Source organism: Rutilus rutilus (genome assembly GCF_951802725.1).
Source record: "Rutilus rutilus genome assembly, chromosome: 19".
Classification (NCBI taxonomy): domain Eukaryota; kingdom Metazoa; phylum Chordata; class Actinopteri; order Cypriniformes; family Leuciscidae; genus Rutilus; species Rutilus rutilus.
Window position 1 is genome coordinate 5,935,534 of NC_140232.1, and position 21,210 is coordinate 5,956,743.

The 21,210-nt window shown below is 37.1% G+C and overlaps 1 protein-coding gene across 4 annotated transcripts in view; it reads left to right on the forward strand.

Moving 5' to 3' along the window:
• Positions 1 to 1,210, forward strand: part of LOC311278635 (dynamin-1-like protein) — a 31,741-nt gene extending 30,531 nt beyond the window's left edge. For 3 of the 4 annotated variants that reach the window (XM_084389614.1, XM_084389615.1, XM_084389617.1), the window contains one exon: positions 687 to 1,052. In XM_084389614.1, the coding sequence (XP_084245740.1) occupies positions 687 to 743 (57 nt within the window). In that variant the 3' untranslated portion in view covers positions 744 to 1,052. Of the gene's footprint in view, positions 1 to 686 lie in introns of all 4 variants that reach the window. The other variant, XM_084389616.1, reaches the window with a different exon arrangement.
• Positions 1,211 to 21,210: the final 20,000 nt, after the last annotated feature.

A 21,210-nucleotide genomic window follows, 5' to 3' on the forward strand; every position in this document is an offset into this window, starting at 1 on the left:
ACAGCATACAGATAACTAAAAACATAGTGAAGTTAGTTGTTTCACACTTTTAGTTCTAAACTCTCCAACACTGATTGTTACTTATGCAGGTACTTGTGATAGACAACACTGCTAGGTATGAGTGTGATCCAAAAATGAACATCGTCGCTGTCGGGCAGAAACCTTGTATGTCCAAAACTGCTACTTTTCAAGAAATGAAAAAAAAAACACTGTATTTTTTAAAAATTAAACGCTGTGTTGTTTTTTTCTCTTATTGTAAAAGATCAAGTGTTACACAGGCTATTTAAGACTATAACTTGACAGAAAATGCTAGACTAAGACACTCTAATCTGCTTCTCAAATACAGAAAGCTTTAGCCTTTATAGACATGTTGTGTCTTCATCCTTGCATTGCAAACAAGCAGAGACGGTCCAAAATGCGTGTGGCAGAGTTATGAGGAGTTTTATCGACAGTTCGAGGATCAAATGGAGTTAAGAGGTTTAGTCACAAGCTCTTTTTAAAGGGTTTCATTGGTTAAATGTTTGCAAAACCCATAGACGGATGTAAAGGGTAACCAATAGTAATGATTTATGGAAGAAATAGACAAAATATGGAGATTCAAGGTTTCAGCCCAACAGTGATGAGTTTTTTTTATGCAGTGTCCTTTGTGTTACCAATGCTGCTCTTTCTGACTCCTCCTCTTTTAGGCCCTCAAGAAAGCCAGTAACATTATCTCAGAGATCCGGGAGACTCATCTTTGGTAGCCAAACGTTCTCTTGAACATTCTGTCCAGGAAAGTGTTTACATGTTTGTGCGTGCGGTGTGTGTGAATGAATGACATTAGGTCAAATATCTGAAGAAATTCAATGCCTCTGCCAGCATGAACATTCAACAAAATCTGTACAGTTTTCCAAATGCTCTTTATTTCTACTGTATATGCACTGATTCCATAACTGTGTGTTTGACAGAGGTTGTGTGTGTGTGTGTGTGTGTGTGTGTGTGTGTGTGTGTGTGTGTGTGTGTGTGTGTGTGTGTCTACTCGGTAGCTCAGATATAGTAAACATATCAAGCCCATGTTTTTTTCTTCAACATAATTTCTTAAAAGTTTTTCAAGATTATGACAATTTCTCTTTCTTTAAATATTATGTCTCAAATGGTACTAAGAACATCTTAACACCAAATCGAGCTCTCATAAACTCCCATGACTGATAACAGGAATAGTTCACCAATGAAAAAAGTTGAAAATGAACATTTCCAACAATGAAAGTTCTAAAAGGTTTCATCATTTACTCACCATGTCTTTCAAAACCTGTGTGACGTTCTATAGAACATTGGAGATGTTTTTAAGAATGTCCACGCTGCTTTTTACATTCAGTGAAAACATTTTGTGCATTCAAGCTCCAAAATGGACTAAAAGCATCATAAAGACACCATAAATCATCATAAAACTAGTCCATTCGAAACACTCAATAGTTTTGTGTGAGGAACAGACTGAAATGGCTTATTCACTGAATGTGGATGTGGAATGAGATGACTGAGTAATTAATAACACATTTTTTGAGTCAACTACTGCATTAATATGCTGTAAATATGATGTTATTTAAGTGGTGTCCAGCTTTACAGTAAATCTAGAACCGCCCCTTTATTAGATTCGGTCGAATTCATGCACGTTTGTACGGTTGTACACTACTGTACATAAAAACTTAAGTTATGTAATTTTTAGGGCTGTGCAACAATTAATTGCGATTAATCGCATCCAAAATAAAAGTTTGTGTTTACATAATATATGTGTGTACTGTGTATAATTATTTTGTATATACACACACATACAAGTATATATTTAAGAAAAATGTGTTATTTATATATTTAACATATATATATACAGTATATACATGCAAATATTTCTTAAATTCAAACTTGCATATGTGTGTATACAAAATAATTACACACAGTACACACACGTATTATATGTAAACACAAACTTTTATTTTGGATGCGATTAATCGCGATAAATAGTTGCACAGCCCTAGTCATTTTACAGCCAATATGGGCTAAAAACATAACGGAGATATAATATTTGATCACGTGAGTGAGATAGATGAAAGAAACTCAATCATCTATCATGTTACATTTAGAATAATGAATGATGTAACCCGTGAATGATGTCGAGACATGGTGCAAATAAACGGTAGTGCAGTGTGATGAGCCATAGAACAAAGAGCCATTGTGTTCAGTTGTGCTCTGAAACACTTCAGACCACGCTTGGATGTGCCGAAGACTTGACTGCCATGTAATATTTATGCTTGTATGAATATTTATTGTGATTGTGAGTACGCCTGTGTCAAAGAAGGTCAGATGAGAAAGAACAAAGTAATGAAAACATTCCAACTGAATGGCTGTTTGAGGCATTGAACACCAAGAATGAAAATAGTGTTTAGTGTCAAATGAAACACTTCTCTATGGGCTGTAGAGAATTTGTTAGTTGTTGTATTGCCAATATTAATGTGTGTGTGTTTATTTTGGGGGCAATGTCGCATAATTTAGCATTGATTTCTTGTGTTGGGATGCAGTGTAAACATTGTGCTCCTCTGCCAACCAATCAACCATAAAAAATAGACGTTCCAGAAGGAGCGAGAGGAGCTATAGAAGTAAAGGGGAATCATTGAAAATAATATAAACATATTTTATATACATTGTCAAATACTTGATAATGTAATAAGCATGCATTTCTTGTTGACCTCAAGCTTTATATCGCTAAATTGTGTCCTGCCTCATATTTTTAGAGTATTCCACTGGATATGTGTGACGCTGTGAGTGTGTACTGTAGAGATGGAATAAATTCACTGCTTGAGCGTAGTAAGGTCCGTAAAAAACTGATTTTAATGAGCCCCGTTGCAATCTCAGCACTGATTACCTGATGCTGTGTGTTTGCACTGAATCTGATCCTAAATCGTCTCGAGCATTTTAATGGAACCTGTCAATAACATATTCAGGTCAAGAAAGCATCAGGAAAGCCTATCTTTAAGAACGTTGCGATTTTGCACGGTAACGTTATTTTCTTCACAATTAAGCACTTTTTGCCAAATTCCCATCACATTAATGTAAGAAAACATCATGGTAACTGTGGTAATGAGAAACATATTTTATAACTTCAGATTAAAACAATCTCTTTCTGTCAGGTTTCTGTCACTTGTCTAGTTTATGTCTTGGTTTGGTGACAGAGCTCTGACACTCCCGGTTTGTCATGTGCTTGTGTTATAGTCCTGTTTGTTGTGACAAAGATGGGAGGGGCTAGACAATCGACAGGAGAGCACATGGCACAAGGAGACACAAGACAAGCCATGTGCTCTCCTGTCGATTGTCTAGCCCCTGCCATCTTGTTACCTGAGGCCACATTTACACATAGCCGGGTATTTAGAGAAACGAATATCCCCCCCCCCCTCCGTTTTCAATAAAAACATCGTGCACACAACATCATTTTTAAAAAAGTTGTAATTTACATCAACCCGCATAACTACGCCGTCGAGCGCCATCATAACTATGCCAAACCTATGGGCGGCAGTGTAGGGAGAAGGGTAAAGCCATGCAAGCCAATCAGAATCCTCAGAATCGACAACAACGCATAACACAAGCGACTTCCTAGGGCGCTCACATGACGTTAAGCATTTGGGAGCATGTCTATGTTCCCACAGCCCTAACCCTAACCCTAACATACCTAAACCCTACCCCTCACAGGAGGGAGACTTGTCTGGGATGTTATTGGGCTGTCCCTGTACCAGCACAAGCACTAAAACCTAGCCTTCATAGGGGACATAGTTAAAACATAGGACTGTGGGAACATATGGTTGTGGGAACATAGGGCCTAATTTTCATAATTTTCTGTAAAAAAAAATTCTTAGAAATGTGGGAACATAGGGCCGTGGGAACATAGGGCTGACCCCAAGCAGTTTGCTTAAGCAATGTGACGTTTGAGAACCTAAAACCCCGTTTCTCCCAGTTGACACGGCAACACATAACCGACGTTATCAGAAATCTCCACTTTGGCCGGAGTTTTTAGAAATAATCGTTTTCTGTGATAAAAACGGGGTTTCCGTGTAAATGAGAGGCCAAACCGCAGGGAAATATCTGCGTCTTCCCTTCGTGTAAACGGGGCCTGATTGTTGATTCATTAGCCCCACCTGTCCTCCCTCGTTACCCTCTTTTGTTTGCTGTGTTTGCAGTCCTGTGCTGGTTCGTTGTCTGTGTTCCCTCATGTTTCCTGTTTCCTGCCATAGTTCTGTTGATCTTGATGCCTGCCTTGTTTTCCCCCACGGGGAGTTTTTGTTTGTGTTTTTGTTTTTATTTTTACCGCTTAATAAATACCCATTGTTCCTGCACTTGAGTCCTCGCTCCTTTCATCGGAAACCCAGACCGTGACACTTTCCTATTACTGTAATGCAGGAAAGAAAGTCTAATTGTCATTACCACAATGTCAGGAGTATGCAGGAAAATAAATCTCATTATCATAATGCAAGGGGAAAAATCTTACTCTCAATACTGTAATAAAAGAAAGAAAAATGCATTCTTTTTACAATAATGTAAGAAAAAATTATCATGCTTGTTACTATAAATACTACACCGTATAACAAACGGCTTAACCCAGTACAACAAATCCTACCCTGATGTCTAAAATATTATTTCACATTACATTAATGAGAATTTGGGAGGAAATGTGCTTAATTGTTTTGAAAATAATGTAGTCCAAAAAAAATAGGCTTGATTTTCTTTATGCAAAACTGTAATTTCTAATTTTGTCTTGACTTGGTGGTGAAATGTGACTTGGACAGGCTATATGAAACCCTGTCAATCTCCCTCTAGTCCAAAGTGGTGTCTCCCAGTGTTGCCAACTTAGCGACTTTGTCGCTATTTTTAGCGACATTTTTTCAAAAAAAACTTCAAATGTTGCCAATACTGTCCTGCGAGCGCGAGGTCTTGCTTTCTCCCCGCCGTCACTCTCTCTAGCGGCGTCTATCGTGTTCAGTGAATGGCTGAGAGGAGCAGCAGCACGTTCATCTGTTGAGCGCACGGCTGCTGACAGACGTGAATGAGTAGTGTTTTTCCTCGGACTTATCACTTATCTGCTTTTGTTTTGTTTTATATTTAAAGAATTTGGTTTAACCATTTTAATTTACTTTCTTTTCTTGTGCTTAATACTTGTAATATCACAGAGCTTTAGTTCATCCGGGTCCCGAACTCTCTCAATTCAGATAATTTTCCACATAGGCCTGTAAAAAATGTAGTCATTCACTATATCAGAGCTACTCGTTCTTGTCAGACAAAAAAAAACAAAAAAACATTCGGCTATATTATATTATATATTATTTTAAATACAGTATGTGGAGCATTAATTTAGAGAGAAAACACATTAGGCAGGCAGAACGCAAGTACGAAGCGATTACGTCACGAATATGCTAATTGACGTATGACGTCATCTAGCGACATTTAGCGACTTTTAGGGAAGGCGTTAGCTACTTTCCTGTGAAAATTGTTGGCAACACTGGCGTCTCCACTACTTGTGTGTTTATCATTCTTTCATAGTTGTCAAGTGTGCTTAAAGAAAAGTGTATTTTAATCATATATAACTCATTCAGCCTTCCTGTTGAGCATGTGTCCGCATCCATATGTGTGTTGGTGTGAAAGAGAGTGTGGGAGTTCTCCGTAAATCATTCGAAATAACTTGCCATTTCTTGACAGATGCCTTTAAGAGCCTGCCTGCCATTTTATTTTTGTGATTCATGTCGATGTACTGTTCACTGTTCAGAACAACATTAAAATCAAATGAAAACCTCTCCTCTTTTCCCTTATTGAAAGCAGCAATAGAACAGATTTTTCAGCAGTGTGCAGATCTCACATTATTCTTGTTATAGTCACACCGAATAAATGCTTTTTCTTTGCACTTACAGTATCTGTGCTGAAATGAAAAAAGTAGCAAGTAATTTCCTTCTACAAAGTCACAAATTTTATCAGCTTGCTCTGATTTTCTTTTTCATCCGAATGCCTACAGGCACCAAAACGAAATGCAAAGGGAAATGCATTATGCGTAGTAAAATCTTGACTTGTTCTTTTAGATAATGCGAAGCAGGAAACCTGTAACTCTCTTTTAAAAATCGTTATGCTCCCACATGTTCTGTTTGGGGTGAGAGAGACCCTGAGAAGCTTGGGTAATAACTGCACGCTATTAATCATTTGTTAATTATTAGTAAACAGTTCATTCGTCATTTATAACGCATTAATAGACATTAATAAGCAGTTTATAAATATGGCTATAAATGCTTTGTTCTTGATTTATAAGCATATCTATAATGTGTTTAATAATTGTATTTTCATACTTTATTAATGATCAATTTATCATTTCTAAATGAAGTATAGCCTTATTTACAAACCGGTAATTTAGGAGTTGTCAGTGGTTCATAAGATCACTTAGAAAGTGTAAGTAAATGATGAATAAACTGTTTAGTAATAGTTACTTAGTGTGTTAATAAATGCTTGATTAACATGTATTTCTACTGTAATTCAGGGTTAATTCAGGTAGTTATAAAGCATTTAGTAGTGGTCTTTTAACTATTTTTGTGAGCTCATCTAAAGTGAGGACTAGTTATGCCTTGTAAAGCATTTATAAAGGAGATTTAAAGGCTGTTAAATAGTTTTATGTTCTGTATCACTGTGTTGTGTTTGTTTCCCTTTTCTGTTTAAAAGATCAATGAGCCTTTAAATCTCCTTTATAAATGCTTTACAAGGCATAAATAGTCCTCACTTTAGATGAGCTCACAAAAATAGTTAACTGACCACTACTAAATGCTTTATAACTGCCTGAATCTACTACATTTACTTACACTTTCTAAGTGATCTTCGTAATCAATGACAACACCTAGTTTGTAAATAATGCTATACTTCATTTAGAAATGATAAATTGATCATTAATAAGGTATGAAAATACAATTATTAAACACATTATAGATATGCTTATAAATCAAGAATAAAGCATTTATAGCCGTATTTATAAACTGCTTATTAATGTCTATTAATGATGAATTAACTGTTTAGTAATGCTTAACTAATGATTAATAGCGTGCAGTTATTATAAAGTGTTACTGAAGCTTTTACTTCTTGTATTTATAATCGGTTTCATTCTGAAATAAATAACATTACAGAAGTACAATGGATTGCCAATCTTTAAGTATAAGATTGATCAACATTGCAATCTGTAATAAGAGCAACAAAACTTCAATAATATATATCTACTTGGTCTAATTAGGTCAGACGAACATATTTTTGTATGTATTTTTAAACATAGAGCACTGGGGTTTCCGGAAACCCGAGCATAAAGACACTAAAGTTTGCATTAACAGAGCTGAGATGACACAGAGAAAACATCTTCAAATTGAAAATGCAAATGAGTTGATATGCATTCACCACTCGAGTATTAAAATCAGGTTAACCTGGAGAAGTTTTCATATGAAACTCATCTACTGGTGTCAATCCATGTAAATGTAATGCACCGACACGTCTGGAAAGACAGCAGCAATTAATCACATCACTTTCCAGAGGCTGATATGGAGTAATAGGGGGGGGGGAAGGCATGAAGTAATTGCAACACAAGGCAAATATGTGTGAAAGCTGTCTTGAATTATGATAAGGTGACTGAAGGAGGCTGGTGTCTTTCTCACAGTGTACTTATGTGACTGATCTGGGCCAGCCGTTGATGTCCTATCTTGATATCATTGCTTATTTATGTTGTAAAAATCCAAAGTTTGGTTTATTTTGATCTTTTTGGTCTTCAGTCTAAGTTTGTGCTCCATTAAAAAGTACCGTGTCATTATTTGGATACTGTGACGGATATCAAACAGCGCACTTTTATGGAAATCAAGATTTGGCTCATTCAGAAATCATAACATCTGTAAGAGGTCCACTGAGGCGAGTTGAAGTGAGAGCCCAAATGTATAGCTTTATTGAACTAAATCCAGAATGTGAATTTTTTTTTTACTAAACTTGAAGATAAACATAACGTAACCATGAAACTTCTGTCAATTACACACCCTCATGTGGTTCCAAACCCATAAGACGCATGTTTGAGATTAATATTTTGTAAATATAATATTTTGGATTGAATCTAATTTTGTAAAAAGGTTTTTATCCCCAAAAATGTGTTGCGTTAGTAATTAAAAAATATATATATATTTTAAGGTGTCTGTTACAGTGTAATTATTCATTTAATTTAATTAACTACATGTACTTACTTTAGAGTTATGGTGAGGGTTTGGTTGAGGGTTAGTTGCTGGTAATTATGCATAATTTACTGTTATTACTGTATTAAGTACGTGTAACAAGGACACTGTAAGATAAAGTGTTACCATAAGAAAATACCATAATTTTTTATTTCCAAGAAAGATGTTGATGTATATTTAATTTTTGATAATTACCTTTAATTGTAAGACCTTTCTATGGTGTAATAATGCTTATAATATGCTTTCGTGCATTTAAGAATTTCATGTACTTTAACCCTCTTAGAATATTTAGTTTACTGTATTTATTACACACTATCACTCTCCAGAGGCTGTTATGGGGTAATAAAAATGTTTCTTTTTTGCTATATATTCATATACAGACCCTTTCCAAAAAATTTGAATATCATGGAAAAGTTTATTTATTTCCATAATTCCATTCAAAACGTTAAACTTCTTCCATAGATTATAGATTCAGGGGCCACAACTTAAACGATTTCAAGTATTTAGTTGTTTATTTGTACATAATTTGGGCTTCCAGCTCATAAAACCCACGAAAACAGGATTTCAAAAAATTTGAATATTACATGAAATCACACAGTAATTACACAGTGATAGTCATTGAACCAGGTTTTGGTTCTTTTGGCAGTGTGGGCAGGTGCAAATCCTGCTGGAAAATGAAGGAAGCATGATGCTCATCACTGCAACCTTTTGATGGGAATAGATCTAAATACTTAGTTAATCTCGATAGCTGTAATAGTTAAAACGTATAATAGCTGTAATAGTAAAAGTATTCGAGAGAGTTCCACGTGTAATGCTAGCTATTTCATATGCAAGCATGTCAGCCAATCACAGCAGTGGGTGTTTACACTGAAGTCTCACAGCAGACACGCCCCTTCAAACAGAGCGTTCAAATCAGAGGCTAAAATCAGGCTAGGAAAAATGCCTTATATTTCTAAATTATGACAATTTTTGATCTTAAAAACATACTAACATTATAAGGGCACCCCAGGAAACATTCTAAAATAATAAAATAATCCATGTCATGGGACCTTTAAGACTGTAGCAACTTCCGTTTCATGCCAACTATAAATGTTTAATTGTTTTATTCTACAGTCCAGAGAGACAGTGGAAAATAGACATGTGAAACTAAATTCCAAATGTTTTGGTGCAAAAAATTAACTATTATAAGTGGACCTATGGGGGAAAATAAAGTCCAGGTCCATTAAAAGACAACCTAATACTTGCATTATCCCTTGGTAAACATAATGTGATTCTAATTTATATTGCAGTGCATTATTTGCTTCTCTCATTTGCCTTTCTGTAGCTTAACAACACAGCCAAGGTCGTGCGTTCAATTCCCAGGGAACACACAGACTCATGAAACGCACTGTAAATTGTTCTCTATACAAGCGTCTAGAAAATTACCATAATAAATGGGATAATCCTTGTATTGCACCACAGATACAAACAAAAATCACCTCAAAATACAAATGACTTTCAGGATGAAAGTAGTCTATTAGTCCACAGCTAATGAATGCAGTGATATCTTGATGAGCCTCAGGACACTGACACTGAGTTCTTTCTCATAAAAGAGACCGCAGTCAGACGGACTTCAGCTTCCTGCAAGGCAAAGAAAGGTAAAAGCCCAGCGCTGGTTACACTGGAGAGCGGCCTTCTGATACGCCAGCATAAAAGGTCATCTTATCCTCAATGTGTGCTGAAGTATTTAGCATGCTAAAAATAGATTAGACATCGAGGAGAAACCAGACCTCGTTTTATGCTGTAGTAGATCTTTCCCCGAGGAATTGTGCAAACATCCAAACATAACAAAAATCGCTCTGTCAGCACTCATGTCAAGGCCGTGAGCATACAGGCTATTTTTTGCCCATCATCAGAAAACTGGTGACTTATTGCAGTCTCAACACAAAAACAGGAATGTGTGCTTAAAGCAATACATAACGTTCATGCAGCGTCTATGGTGCTGAAAATTATTCGGATTTTGCTCTTGGTTAAAACATAAAAAGTACTTATTTCTGTTAAAAAACGTGAATGAATTCTTAAAATTATGTTAATTAGTGATAATAGACAAAATTGTACTTTGAGGTGGGACTATTTTTTGGTACTTCTGGTCTGTGTTGTCCAGTAGCACTGGGATTTTTCACTGTTTGTATCATTCTGCTTGCTGGTCTGTGTTTGTTCCAGAGAGACTGTAAGTCTGCATTAGTGCTGGGAGCTTTTCAGTGACTCTTTCCAACACACTAGAATCCCAAATACTCTTGTGTATTTATACACCTGGTTCTGCTCAGGTCTTTGTCGGTTCACGCTGTGATATAAGTGTGGATAGAGTGTTAATTCCCCTGTGTGTATTCTCTGTGATTATTAAAAAGTATTTATCTTAGACGACACTCTACAGTACATGAAATGGATATGTAAATTCATAATTACTTATATTGTATTTGAAATATGGTTTGAAATAAAATTTGAAATATTGCTGAATGTATTGACAAGCATTTATGATAAACTGAAATATACTATATATATATATATATATATATATATATATATATATATATATATATATATACAGTAGCAAATTAGCTCAAAATAAATATTAATAATCAATCATAACTTATAATAATTAATTATGAATATTTGGATCTGTTAACAGAATTAATTTAATGTAGGAAAATGTATATTACAATCAATCCACCTGTTCGTCCCATGAACACTCAGTGTTAATTGTTTATTAATTCTAAGAAATGTTCATTTCTGGGGAAGGGAAATGTCTTTCTTACTGTACAGGACTACTAAGAGCCTGCAGTCAAAATCGAAATCATAAAATAAACTTTGTTGCAAGCAGAGAATCAGAACCAAATATCTATTGTGCACAAGTTTTATTAACTAAATCACAAACATAACTAATCTAAACACACGTACACACAAAAATTATAGGTGACAGTATGAAACCGGAAGCAGGAAATGGAACTATGGAAAAGATCCATAAGCTTATCATTTTCAGAGCACCTCATTAAATGTATACTTGGGTGGCCTTTGCAGTGAAAGCATTTCGTGAAGTTCCCGAAGAGGGATTTTGATGGTTCCATGAGTTTCAAACGATTTCTTCCGTGTTGAAGAAAAAAATGGTGATGAACTCGAATGGTTTGTTCTGGTTGAAGGTTTTCTCTCTCTCCATGAGCACATGGCTGGATTGCAGATTGTGGCCTGCCGGAGCAACCAGGAGAAGGAAGGAATTCGGAAGAGCTGATGGTTGTCCATTCAATGATGGTAGAGTTGGAATGAAGAGATTACAGTCTGACTCTGTTGGGGGAGTGAAGGCAAAGCAGGCTGTGGTCACCTCTCCGGGTTTGCTTGACCAATGAGAAGGGTGGAATTTCCAAGCGGGAAAATTCCTCTGTGGTTGATTTATGGATCTTTGTTTTAAGCGTGCTCATTTGCATGTGCAGCTGGATTGGTTGCTGATGAAGAAACTATGAAAGATTCTTGTAATACTAATATGTTGCAAAGTTATCGACATATCATATACACGATCATTTCGATCTTCAAAGTACCAATTTATAGAGACCAAACATGGGATAGGTGAGGTTACATTGACCATTGATTCTATTGTAAAATACACAGTATCAAAAAATAATAGAATTAAAAGACATTACACAAGACTTGCATTCATTCACAAAATGTTCTGGGATTCATGTTAATTTATAGATCAGTTTGTCGACAAATGAATGCAGGAAAGTCTGTTTTAAGGTCTGTAGGTCTTTCCTATGGCCTAGGTCTTGACCACATGACCACATTTTACACAGCAATAAAGACATCTTATCTGATCGTCGCCCTGGAGACTGAAACCTTTCCTGCTCTGTCTCTTTTGGGGGGATGTTTCATTCCTAAGAGTGGGCTTTGAAGCTTATTTGTTAAATGTAACAAATAGTTATGTGTCTGATTGTCTCAGTCGGTACAATATATATATACATTCTTCTTCATCAATGGGCTTAAATCGTTACAGTAACAAATATCAGTAGACCGGGAAGATTTTAAAACGAGCGGTTCATTCGTAAGATCTTTCCTTCATGCTGTGGAAATAAAAACCCGAAGACAGAACACAAGGAGCGCAGAGCTGAAAAGGGGCGGAGCTACAGAAGGTCTATATGACTCAGAAATATCCTAATATATGTATACTAGTTTGAATGTATATTAAATGCAATTAAATGGAACTTAAGAGTGCTTTTTAAACCCGCTTAAGTACATCTTTATATGTAATATCATCTTAATTACTTCAGTTGTCTTTTAAATATGTTAAAATGTACTGCAGAATGTACTGACAAGCATTAGTAAACCAAAAAAATACTTTAATATCACTTGTGTCATGTATTTAAATATATTTGTAATTACACATTTGAAATGGCAAAGTTGCAGTTTAATATAAATACATTAAATTTAAATGTAATTTCGAATAACACACTAGAGTTAAAATTCTAACCAAGTACTTTACAGGTGCTTTAGTAGGCTATGTTAGTCAACACATCTAAAACCATGATTTAAAATGCACTTGAAAGTAAAACTTTTAATTTGACATTATTACAAAGTGCCCCTTTTAAATGTGTGGTAAGAAACATTGGTATGAATGTGAACTCTCTTTAAGTACACTTTTATTCTCACTATTCTGACTTGAAAATGAAGGTTTATTAAGAAATATTGCTAAATGTTTTACAAATCAATTTAAAGGTATCTTCAACAGCTCTTCATTTAATGTCTTTTGTAGAATAGTACAAAATAATTAATTACTAACAAAACATTTTTATAATGACATCATCCCATATGGCATCATTATGGTGGGAAACTAACAGTACAGCCATCAGTTTCATCAATCAGTTTGATGAATTCTGATGTTTTGTGGTTTTAGATGCTTTGTGTCACTCAAAAAAAAACCATCCTGTTCAATTGAAGTAACGTCAGCTAATGAGGGATTCTAAACTGTATAGGCACCAAAACACCATCCCATAATGCCTGAAACACAGTTACATTAGCTGATTTCCGATCTTATCGGTATTTAATACCGTATATAGTGCACATAAGAGAGAGGTTTAGAGATCAGTAACAAGGTTTGTTGTTGCATGACGGGTTTATCAATTCAATTACTGTACATCTTCATTGTTTCATTCTGCTGCATCAAACACATTTCATTTCCGTAAATAAACTAGGCAAATATGGGATTGACATTTACTGGCACGATACTGATGTCAGTTGTCATAATGGGCACCTCCCAAATCCCATAAGTGCCTGCAGAGCTGAAATAACTGCTAGCCTCATATTCCCATTCAATCAGAAACGAGGTCATAAACTGTCCGGATTTACAGTGACAAACAGGAAACAAACGGCTGCCTCAAATATTCTTTTAATATCTATCTATCTATCTATCTATCTATCTATCTATCTATCTATCTATCTATCTATCTATCTATCTATCTATCTATCTATCATAAATTATCTTGTTAAATAAACATGAAGTAAATACTGAAGAACTTACATTTTAGACAATATTGCCAATTACTGTCAGTGTTGTGCTTCTGTGAGACACACAGACTGAGTCTTTCTGGAACAGTGAAGCGCTGCAGATCTGATGTATATCATTACTCATGGAACGCTGCTTATCAAATCAGATTAGAGAGCCGTAACTGTTGTATAAAGTGCAATGCAGCTTCAAGAAAGGACTTTATAATGACATACCAGTGTGTTTGTACGTGAGTAAGAATATGGCACAAGATAGAGCTGCTGTGTCGGGTGTATTTTATTATCCTCTTTATGATCTTTGTATACGAAGATCTTGTTTTTATTTGCAAACGTAGAAATAAGCGTGTACTGTGTTTTTTGTACATTGATTTTATGTCACAATCTTTGTTCTTGCTATACACTACACTGGTGTTTTCAAGGAAAGCATCACTATTATTATTGCTCATACTTATGGTGAGGGAATTGAGCAAACCCCTCAACGAATAACTCGTCTCGCACATGAATGATACCTCGAATTGCTTGTTGAGACGAGGTGTTATTTCTTTTCTAAATTATTTTTGCTTGGTGGACAATAAAAACAGCTGAGAAACCATTGTTGAAAAGCTAGTTTTTGTATACTTTTAAAAAAGACTATGAAAATAATATACTTTAAAATAATAAACTTATAAGTGCAAACTGAATGTATTGTTTTCCAAACTTAATTGCATGTTAACTGCAATTAAATGTAAGTATATTTTAGTTAAAATGTATGTAATTAGCTGAACTTAAAAGTGCTTTTTTGACCCACTTAAGTAGGATTTAAGGACATATTTCATTTTATAATCACTCCTATTATCCTTGAAATATGGATAAAATGCACTGCTGAATGTACTGATAGTAAACTATTCACCTGTGTATTCTCTTTGTGTTCATTAAATAAGTTAGTATCTGATATTCTGTGTCAGGATTCTGTTAACTACCATGGCAAGCATGACAGAAGAAATGACCCAAAAGGATTATGAGGACTGCTTTTCACAAAACCGCCAGTCGCTGGAGGATTATGTGGAGGAGTACCTGGAACTCTCTCACGAAGCACCCCGGTGTGGACGATATCCTCGGCCAGATGCTGCTGTTGGGGGAGGATCACCGTCCGTTCATTGAGTTCATCTACTGCGCCTTGTGGGTGTGCAGTGTTTGATCGTCAGATCCAGCGAGGAATCATGTCCGGTGAGACAGTTCTCCGATCCCAGACAGCAACATAGTGTCGACCCAGATCCGGGCCACAACTGGTACATGTGGATTCCAGCAGCCATAAGCAATATCACCCTGTAGCCCAAGACTGGTTGCCCACTGAAGCTAAGCAGGGCTGAGCCTGGTTAGTACCTGGATGGGAGACCTCCTGGGAAACCAGGCTGCTGCTGGAAGAGGTGTTAGTGAGGCCAGCAGGGGGCGCTCACCCTGTGGTCTGTGTGGGTCCTAACGCCCCAGTATATTGACGGGGACACTATACTGCCAAAAAGAGCACCGTCCTTCGGATGAGACGTTAAACCGAGGTCCTGACTCTCTGTGGTCATTAAAAATCCCAGGATGTCCTTCGAAAAAGAGTAGGGGTGTAACCACGGCATCCTGGCAAAATTTGCCCATTGGCCTCTGTCGATCATGGCCTCCTAATCATCCCCATATACTGATTGGCTTCATCACTGTCTCCTCTCCACCAGTAAGCTGGTGTGTGGTGGGCATTCTGGCGCAATATGGCTGCCGTCACATCATCCAGGTGGATGCTGCACATTGGTGGTGGTTGAGGAGATTCCCCCCTTCTATGTAAAGCGCTTTGAGGTCTCAGAAAAAGCGCTATATAAATGTAACAAATTATTCCACGCATACCAGATATGGGCCGGATCTGGGACGGCACTATGTTGCTGTCTTGCTGTGAGCAAGTTGAGGAGCGCTGCCTCATCAATTTCGCCACCGAGCTTGTCCCTTTCCAGCCCACTAAACTCAACATCAAAGATGACCTGATCCCACCCAATATCCTGCCCACCCCTTGGTCACCTCATCTCTGCTGATTCCATCTGATTCCCCAGACTTACCTGCCCCGCTGTTGTCTCGTAGCTCCCCGGCTCCGACTTCTCCGCTGATTCCCGCTGCTCTTTGGCTCCACCTCAGGCTCAGTGGATCCCCTGGCTACACCTCAGGCCTCCAGGCCCATTTCTCCACCTCGACCTGTCAGCCCTTCGGATCCGCCTTGGCTCTGCGCTCTGTCAGCTCCACCGTGGTCTGCCATCACTAAGGCTCCACCGTGCTCCCTCGTCCCTCCGGCTTCACCTTGGTCTCTCGTCACGCTGGTTTCACTGCGAACTCCAAGGCTTCTAGCTGCGCCTAAACCCTCCACCCCTCTAGCTTCACTGGGATCCTCCTTACCTCCGGTTACATGTTGGTCCTCGTTCCCTCCGGCGTCGCCCTGTTCTGCCAGACCCCCCGCCTCCAACACGGTCGCTCGAGCTGGTGACGTCACCTCGGCCCTCCAGACAATCAATGCCGCCCTGGGCCATCGTCCTCACGGATTCTCTTGGGTCTCCACCTTGTGACCCATCATGACTCCGCCTGGGCTCCTCCCTCCATCAGTTCTGCCGTGGTATTTCCTTCTGCTGGCTCCTGTCTTCTGTCTTTCTCCTGCCTGGACTTGTGCATTCAAAAATATGAAAAAGCTATTTCGAAATATTAATATAATAAATATTATAGTAGTATATATAATACTAAAACAACACTGCACCTAGCAATGACATAACTTTCTCTAATAAACATCTTTTGTCATTCTTTTCATGCCAATCCTAATTACATTTTTTATCAGAATATTAGGATTCTGGTTTTATATAAAAAAAAAAAAAAATAGTATTCAATATTGCGGAATCAACCTGAATAAATTAATTCATACAAAAAATGTATAATTGTATGGGTTAAATCAATATTTTTTTTTTAAAAACAGCTCTTTAAGGTAACAATTTCAATTATGTATTCTTTGTATAAATGTTTAAATATATACAAGCTCAAGGAGGATGGCTTGTGTTGAATACTCCCAAGGTTTCTTCCTCATCTATTTCGACATCTTAGCAAGTTCTGCACAACCGCCCATGGCTTCGCTCACTGGGGGGTTTATAAGTGTAAAATACTTGTATTTCCATAGGAGATTCTGGATAGGAGTGTTTCAGGGCTTCAACTTTTTGTGTCAATGAGAACAACAGGAAATCCTTTTAGCATTATTATTATTAGTTAGTGGCTGTTATTGGCTATTCACTCTCATTGGCTGAACCAATCGGAGGCCACATCCTTTATTAAAGGGATAGTTCACCCAAAAGTGAGAGTTCTGTCATAATTTACTCACCCTCTTATTGTTCCAAACATATATGGCTTTCTTTGTTCTGTGGAGCATTGAAGAAGCTGATTTGAAGAATGTCTCAGTGTTTTGCTTTGTGTTTTTTTCCGCTTTGTTTTGTTTTTTTGCTTCAGTTATTGTTGTCGCTGGTGAATTTCTTTCGTTTGTCTATTCACAGTTTTCACTTTTCAATCATGTGCCTGGTGCGGAGACCAGAACATCCATACAACATCCATCCATAAACATCCATAGAACTGCAGCACAGGCCTGTCAATTTCACATCTGTTTCAAGACACAAATGTTTCGATCATCTGTCAAAAGAAGAAAAAACAAAATAAGTTTTGGGCACTTGTGATCCATATCCAGCACCTGCTGCAGCATTTCTATCACTAAAAACAACAGGATTTTGTATATATATTGCTTATTCAAATTTGGTGACTTGGAGGTGGGCTTACAGGTTGAACTATCCCTTTAAATACATGGGGAAAAAAAACCTGTTTCAGCTTTTCTGAAGGAAGCTGCTTATGCATTTTGAAAAGCACTATACAGATAAATTTAAATTAAATTGAAACTAGCATTGTGGCACAGGCAAGCGCCGCTCACATTTACTTCAGACGACGTCAAAATATGAATTCTTTTTGTGATAATCATTCAGAACAAACAGCTCAGATCTAGGCCTCCTGTGAATCTGACTGAAGAACGCTTGTGTTCACATTTGCCTCTTGAGGCTGCGACTGTTGAAATCAATAGCGGTAATGATTCACAACTTTCATCCAGGCTGTTTTTAAGTCTCTGTGGGAATAACAGAAGCAGTTATAAGACTTTGTTATAAAAACAGCACTTTCTGAAACATCAGAACAGTTTTAAAGTAATTAACAGCTTCATTATTGGTGTTGAAGCTGAATCCTGCATGTGGCAACAGATCAATGCAACATCAATATGCTGCTTGATGTGGCTAAATGACCAATAAAGGAAATTTATTTCTGCAGTGCATTGATTCGGCTAACTTTTTATCATGACTGGTGGTAATTTCACTGTTCTGTAAATGCACACAGCCCTATGAGTGTGAGGTCATATATGGGTCTGTTTCAAATTACCTCCATCTATCAGCTCCGAGTGGCATTGGATTCCAGGTATTAGTGATTAGAGCAGATGACAGATCCTGAGAAGAGAGATTTAAAGGCAATCTCACTAAAACTGCAGGCTGGAAACTTCAGCATTTTATTTTCCTCAGCATCTAGAATCTTTCATCTACACATTCCTCCACACATCCCATTTCAGTCAGCTCTTTCTCTCTCATATACACACACCCCTTGCCACATTTGAGGTGTCAAAATTTTTTTTTTTTATATATATATATATATGCCTCTTGTTCCATTTAATTATTCAAAATGAGCTACCGCAACTTAATTTCATTGCGTTCACCTCACCTAATATATTTAAATTTTAAGTTTACTTATACATTTGTGTTGGGAATACATGATTCATTTTAGTTGCATTAACTGATACTGGGCAGTGGATTTTTAGTTCCCAGCATGCTTTGTATAGTTAGGAGAGTAAATGTTCAAATTAAGTGTAATATTATGGGAAAGACCTGTTAATGTTTAATGATCTGGGCCCGGTTTCCCGATAACGCTCACTCTTAGCGCGCTAAGAGAGCTCGAAAGATATATCTTACCAAAGGTGTTTATGTTCCTAAGTGTGTTCCCCGAACCATACCTTAGGAAGCTGCTTAAGATATTCCTTCTTACGTGCGACGTTACCCGGCGCTGTCCGTGGCGATGCTGCTGAATTGTTTGATATCGATGGCTCGAGAATCAATTATTCTCTCGTGCAGGGGCTGTTTATGTGAGAAAGCGGTGATCTTTATAAATGAAGCACTTCAGAAATAGTTGAAATTGCAATTTATTATGATTATTGGATATTATAAAAAATAATCCAAACTATAATAGCCTAGCCTACATTGTAACATATATTGCTGCCACAATAACCTTTTCAAAAATTTACGTGCCTTCTTCTCTTACACATTTTTGTTCGCTGAGGTGGAGCTGCGATGAAATATTGTTCTTGTAAATACTTTCCAGCATTTCAGAAATAAAAGTTTACATCTTGCGTACGGTGCTCGGCAGTGATCAAAAAGGATTTAAACCGTGAATTTTGAATCTCTTGTAAACTCAGAGATGTGGATTCAGACGGCAATTAAATTACCACACGACCTGTTTGTCAAAAAACAGTAGGTACTAATTTGGCCAGGGATTTTTACGTGGGTTGGGTGAGAAAAACACTGATATTATGGATTCGGGCGGCACTAAAATCACCGACTCACCCCTGTAAATGTCATGCCCTGAAGAAGGCCCCATGCCGCTACGCGTGGGCATTTTAAAGTTGTCCATTTAGGACATGTCATTCTTACAATAAAGACATTTTAATTAAGGAGTGCCTCGGTTACCAGAGTTTTTCTCTACACTGCCTCTCAAGATGTTCCACCTTGGACCGAAGAGCACCCAAATCAAACTTACGTATACTTACGTATACTTAGCGTACGAACGTTTCGGGAACCGTCCCATAAGGTTAAGAGAGAGGTTAAGGAATAGGTTAAGAACTACTTAGAGATAAGAACGCTTTGGGAAACCGGGCCCAGTTATGTTTGACATTTGAAAAAGTTTCTGTTATGTTGAAGTTTTTGTGGTTACCATTGTACTAAAGAGTAGGGCTTGCTCAATATAACTCAATATAATACATTTTTTAGATCATTATTTACTAAATTAAGATAAATTAATTCTGTGAAACTGTAGCTTAGAAATGTTGTACAATCAAAATACTCAAACTCAAAACACTCTAAAAAGTGGCCACAATATCTCATGGGTAAGATAAAAAAAAAAAATATATATATATATATATATATATATATATATATTATAATTAATTAATAACTGGCACATTCTATCTAAAGCATTTACAATTGTTGGTGACTTTAAAAAAAAATATATATATATATTAAATCAAGAAAAACTATTTATAATTGGAACATTATTATGTATTTTTTGCCGTTGGTCCCAATGATTAGGAGCAGCAAATCTGAAGGCAGAGAAGCCATAGACAGTGCTTATTTTAGGGATGTTTAGGAGGAGGTTTTCGGGATTTGTACATTCATGCTCCATGCGTTTTTCTTCCGGTCTCATTGTGCGAGCGGTTTTAAGATTCGCTTGTGCCGTATTCTCTTCAGTTCGCGTCTATTGTTGTGTTCTGTGTGGCTCATGCGGCTCGTGCTTTCCATCGACCATGTGCTTTCATGTTGTCGTGTTTAGTGTGGACACGCAGTCAAGTAAGTTCTTATTGGCTGCGTGTTCTTGTATAACGTTTTGTGTAATCACATGGCTTTGTTTTGTTTGTTTCTATGTGCCATGTGCTCCACTGTCTATTGTCTTCACCCTGTCCGTCTTTTTACCTTCATGTTGGTTCATTGTCCCATTGCTCTCCCTCATTAACCACCTCGTTTCCTCTTATTTATTCTCCTTGTGTTCGCTAGTCCTGCTGTGTCCTGTCCTGCCTTGCCTTCCCTGACCTGGTGACTTTTAGTTTTCCAGTTTTTGTTTGTTGTCCTCTGCATGCTCTCTCCCCAATCTCAAACCTAACAAACTAATCTCAGACTAAAGGAAGATCCAGGAAATAAAAGTACTGTAAACCAATAAAGTTTTTGTCTAATATGCAAGCCAGTTTATAATAAAATAAATGTCACAGTGACGAGTTCTGGACGGGACATCTGTACACAGTGTCTCTCCATAATCATATAGAGAGGATCTAGATAGGTGTATTTTGGCAGACAAGGTATAAGAGGCTTGGTATGGGCCAAAAACAAAGCCTGGATTTCACCTTCACTTGTACGTTTGCTAGGTAGTAGTTTTAAAAACGTACAAGTGGTGTTTTGAAGTAATTTAAGTGAATAGATTTCAGTCTGTTCATCTCACAAAGCTTTCAGCTTCTTGGGAAAAACCTTACGAATGAAATACACTATACTTTACGATATTTTTATGTGCTTTTTGGAGCTTGACAGACATCTTCACAGCCCATATTCATCTCTTTTGTGTT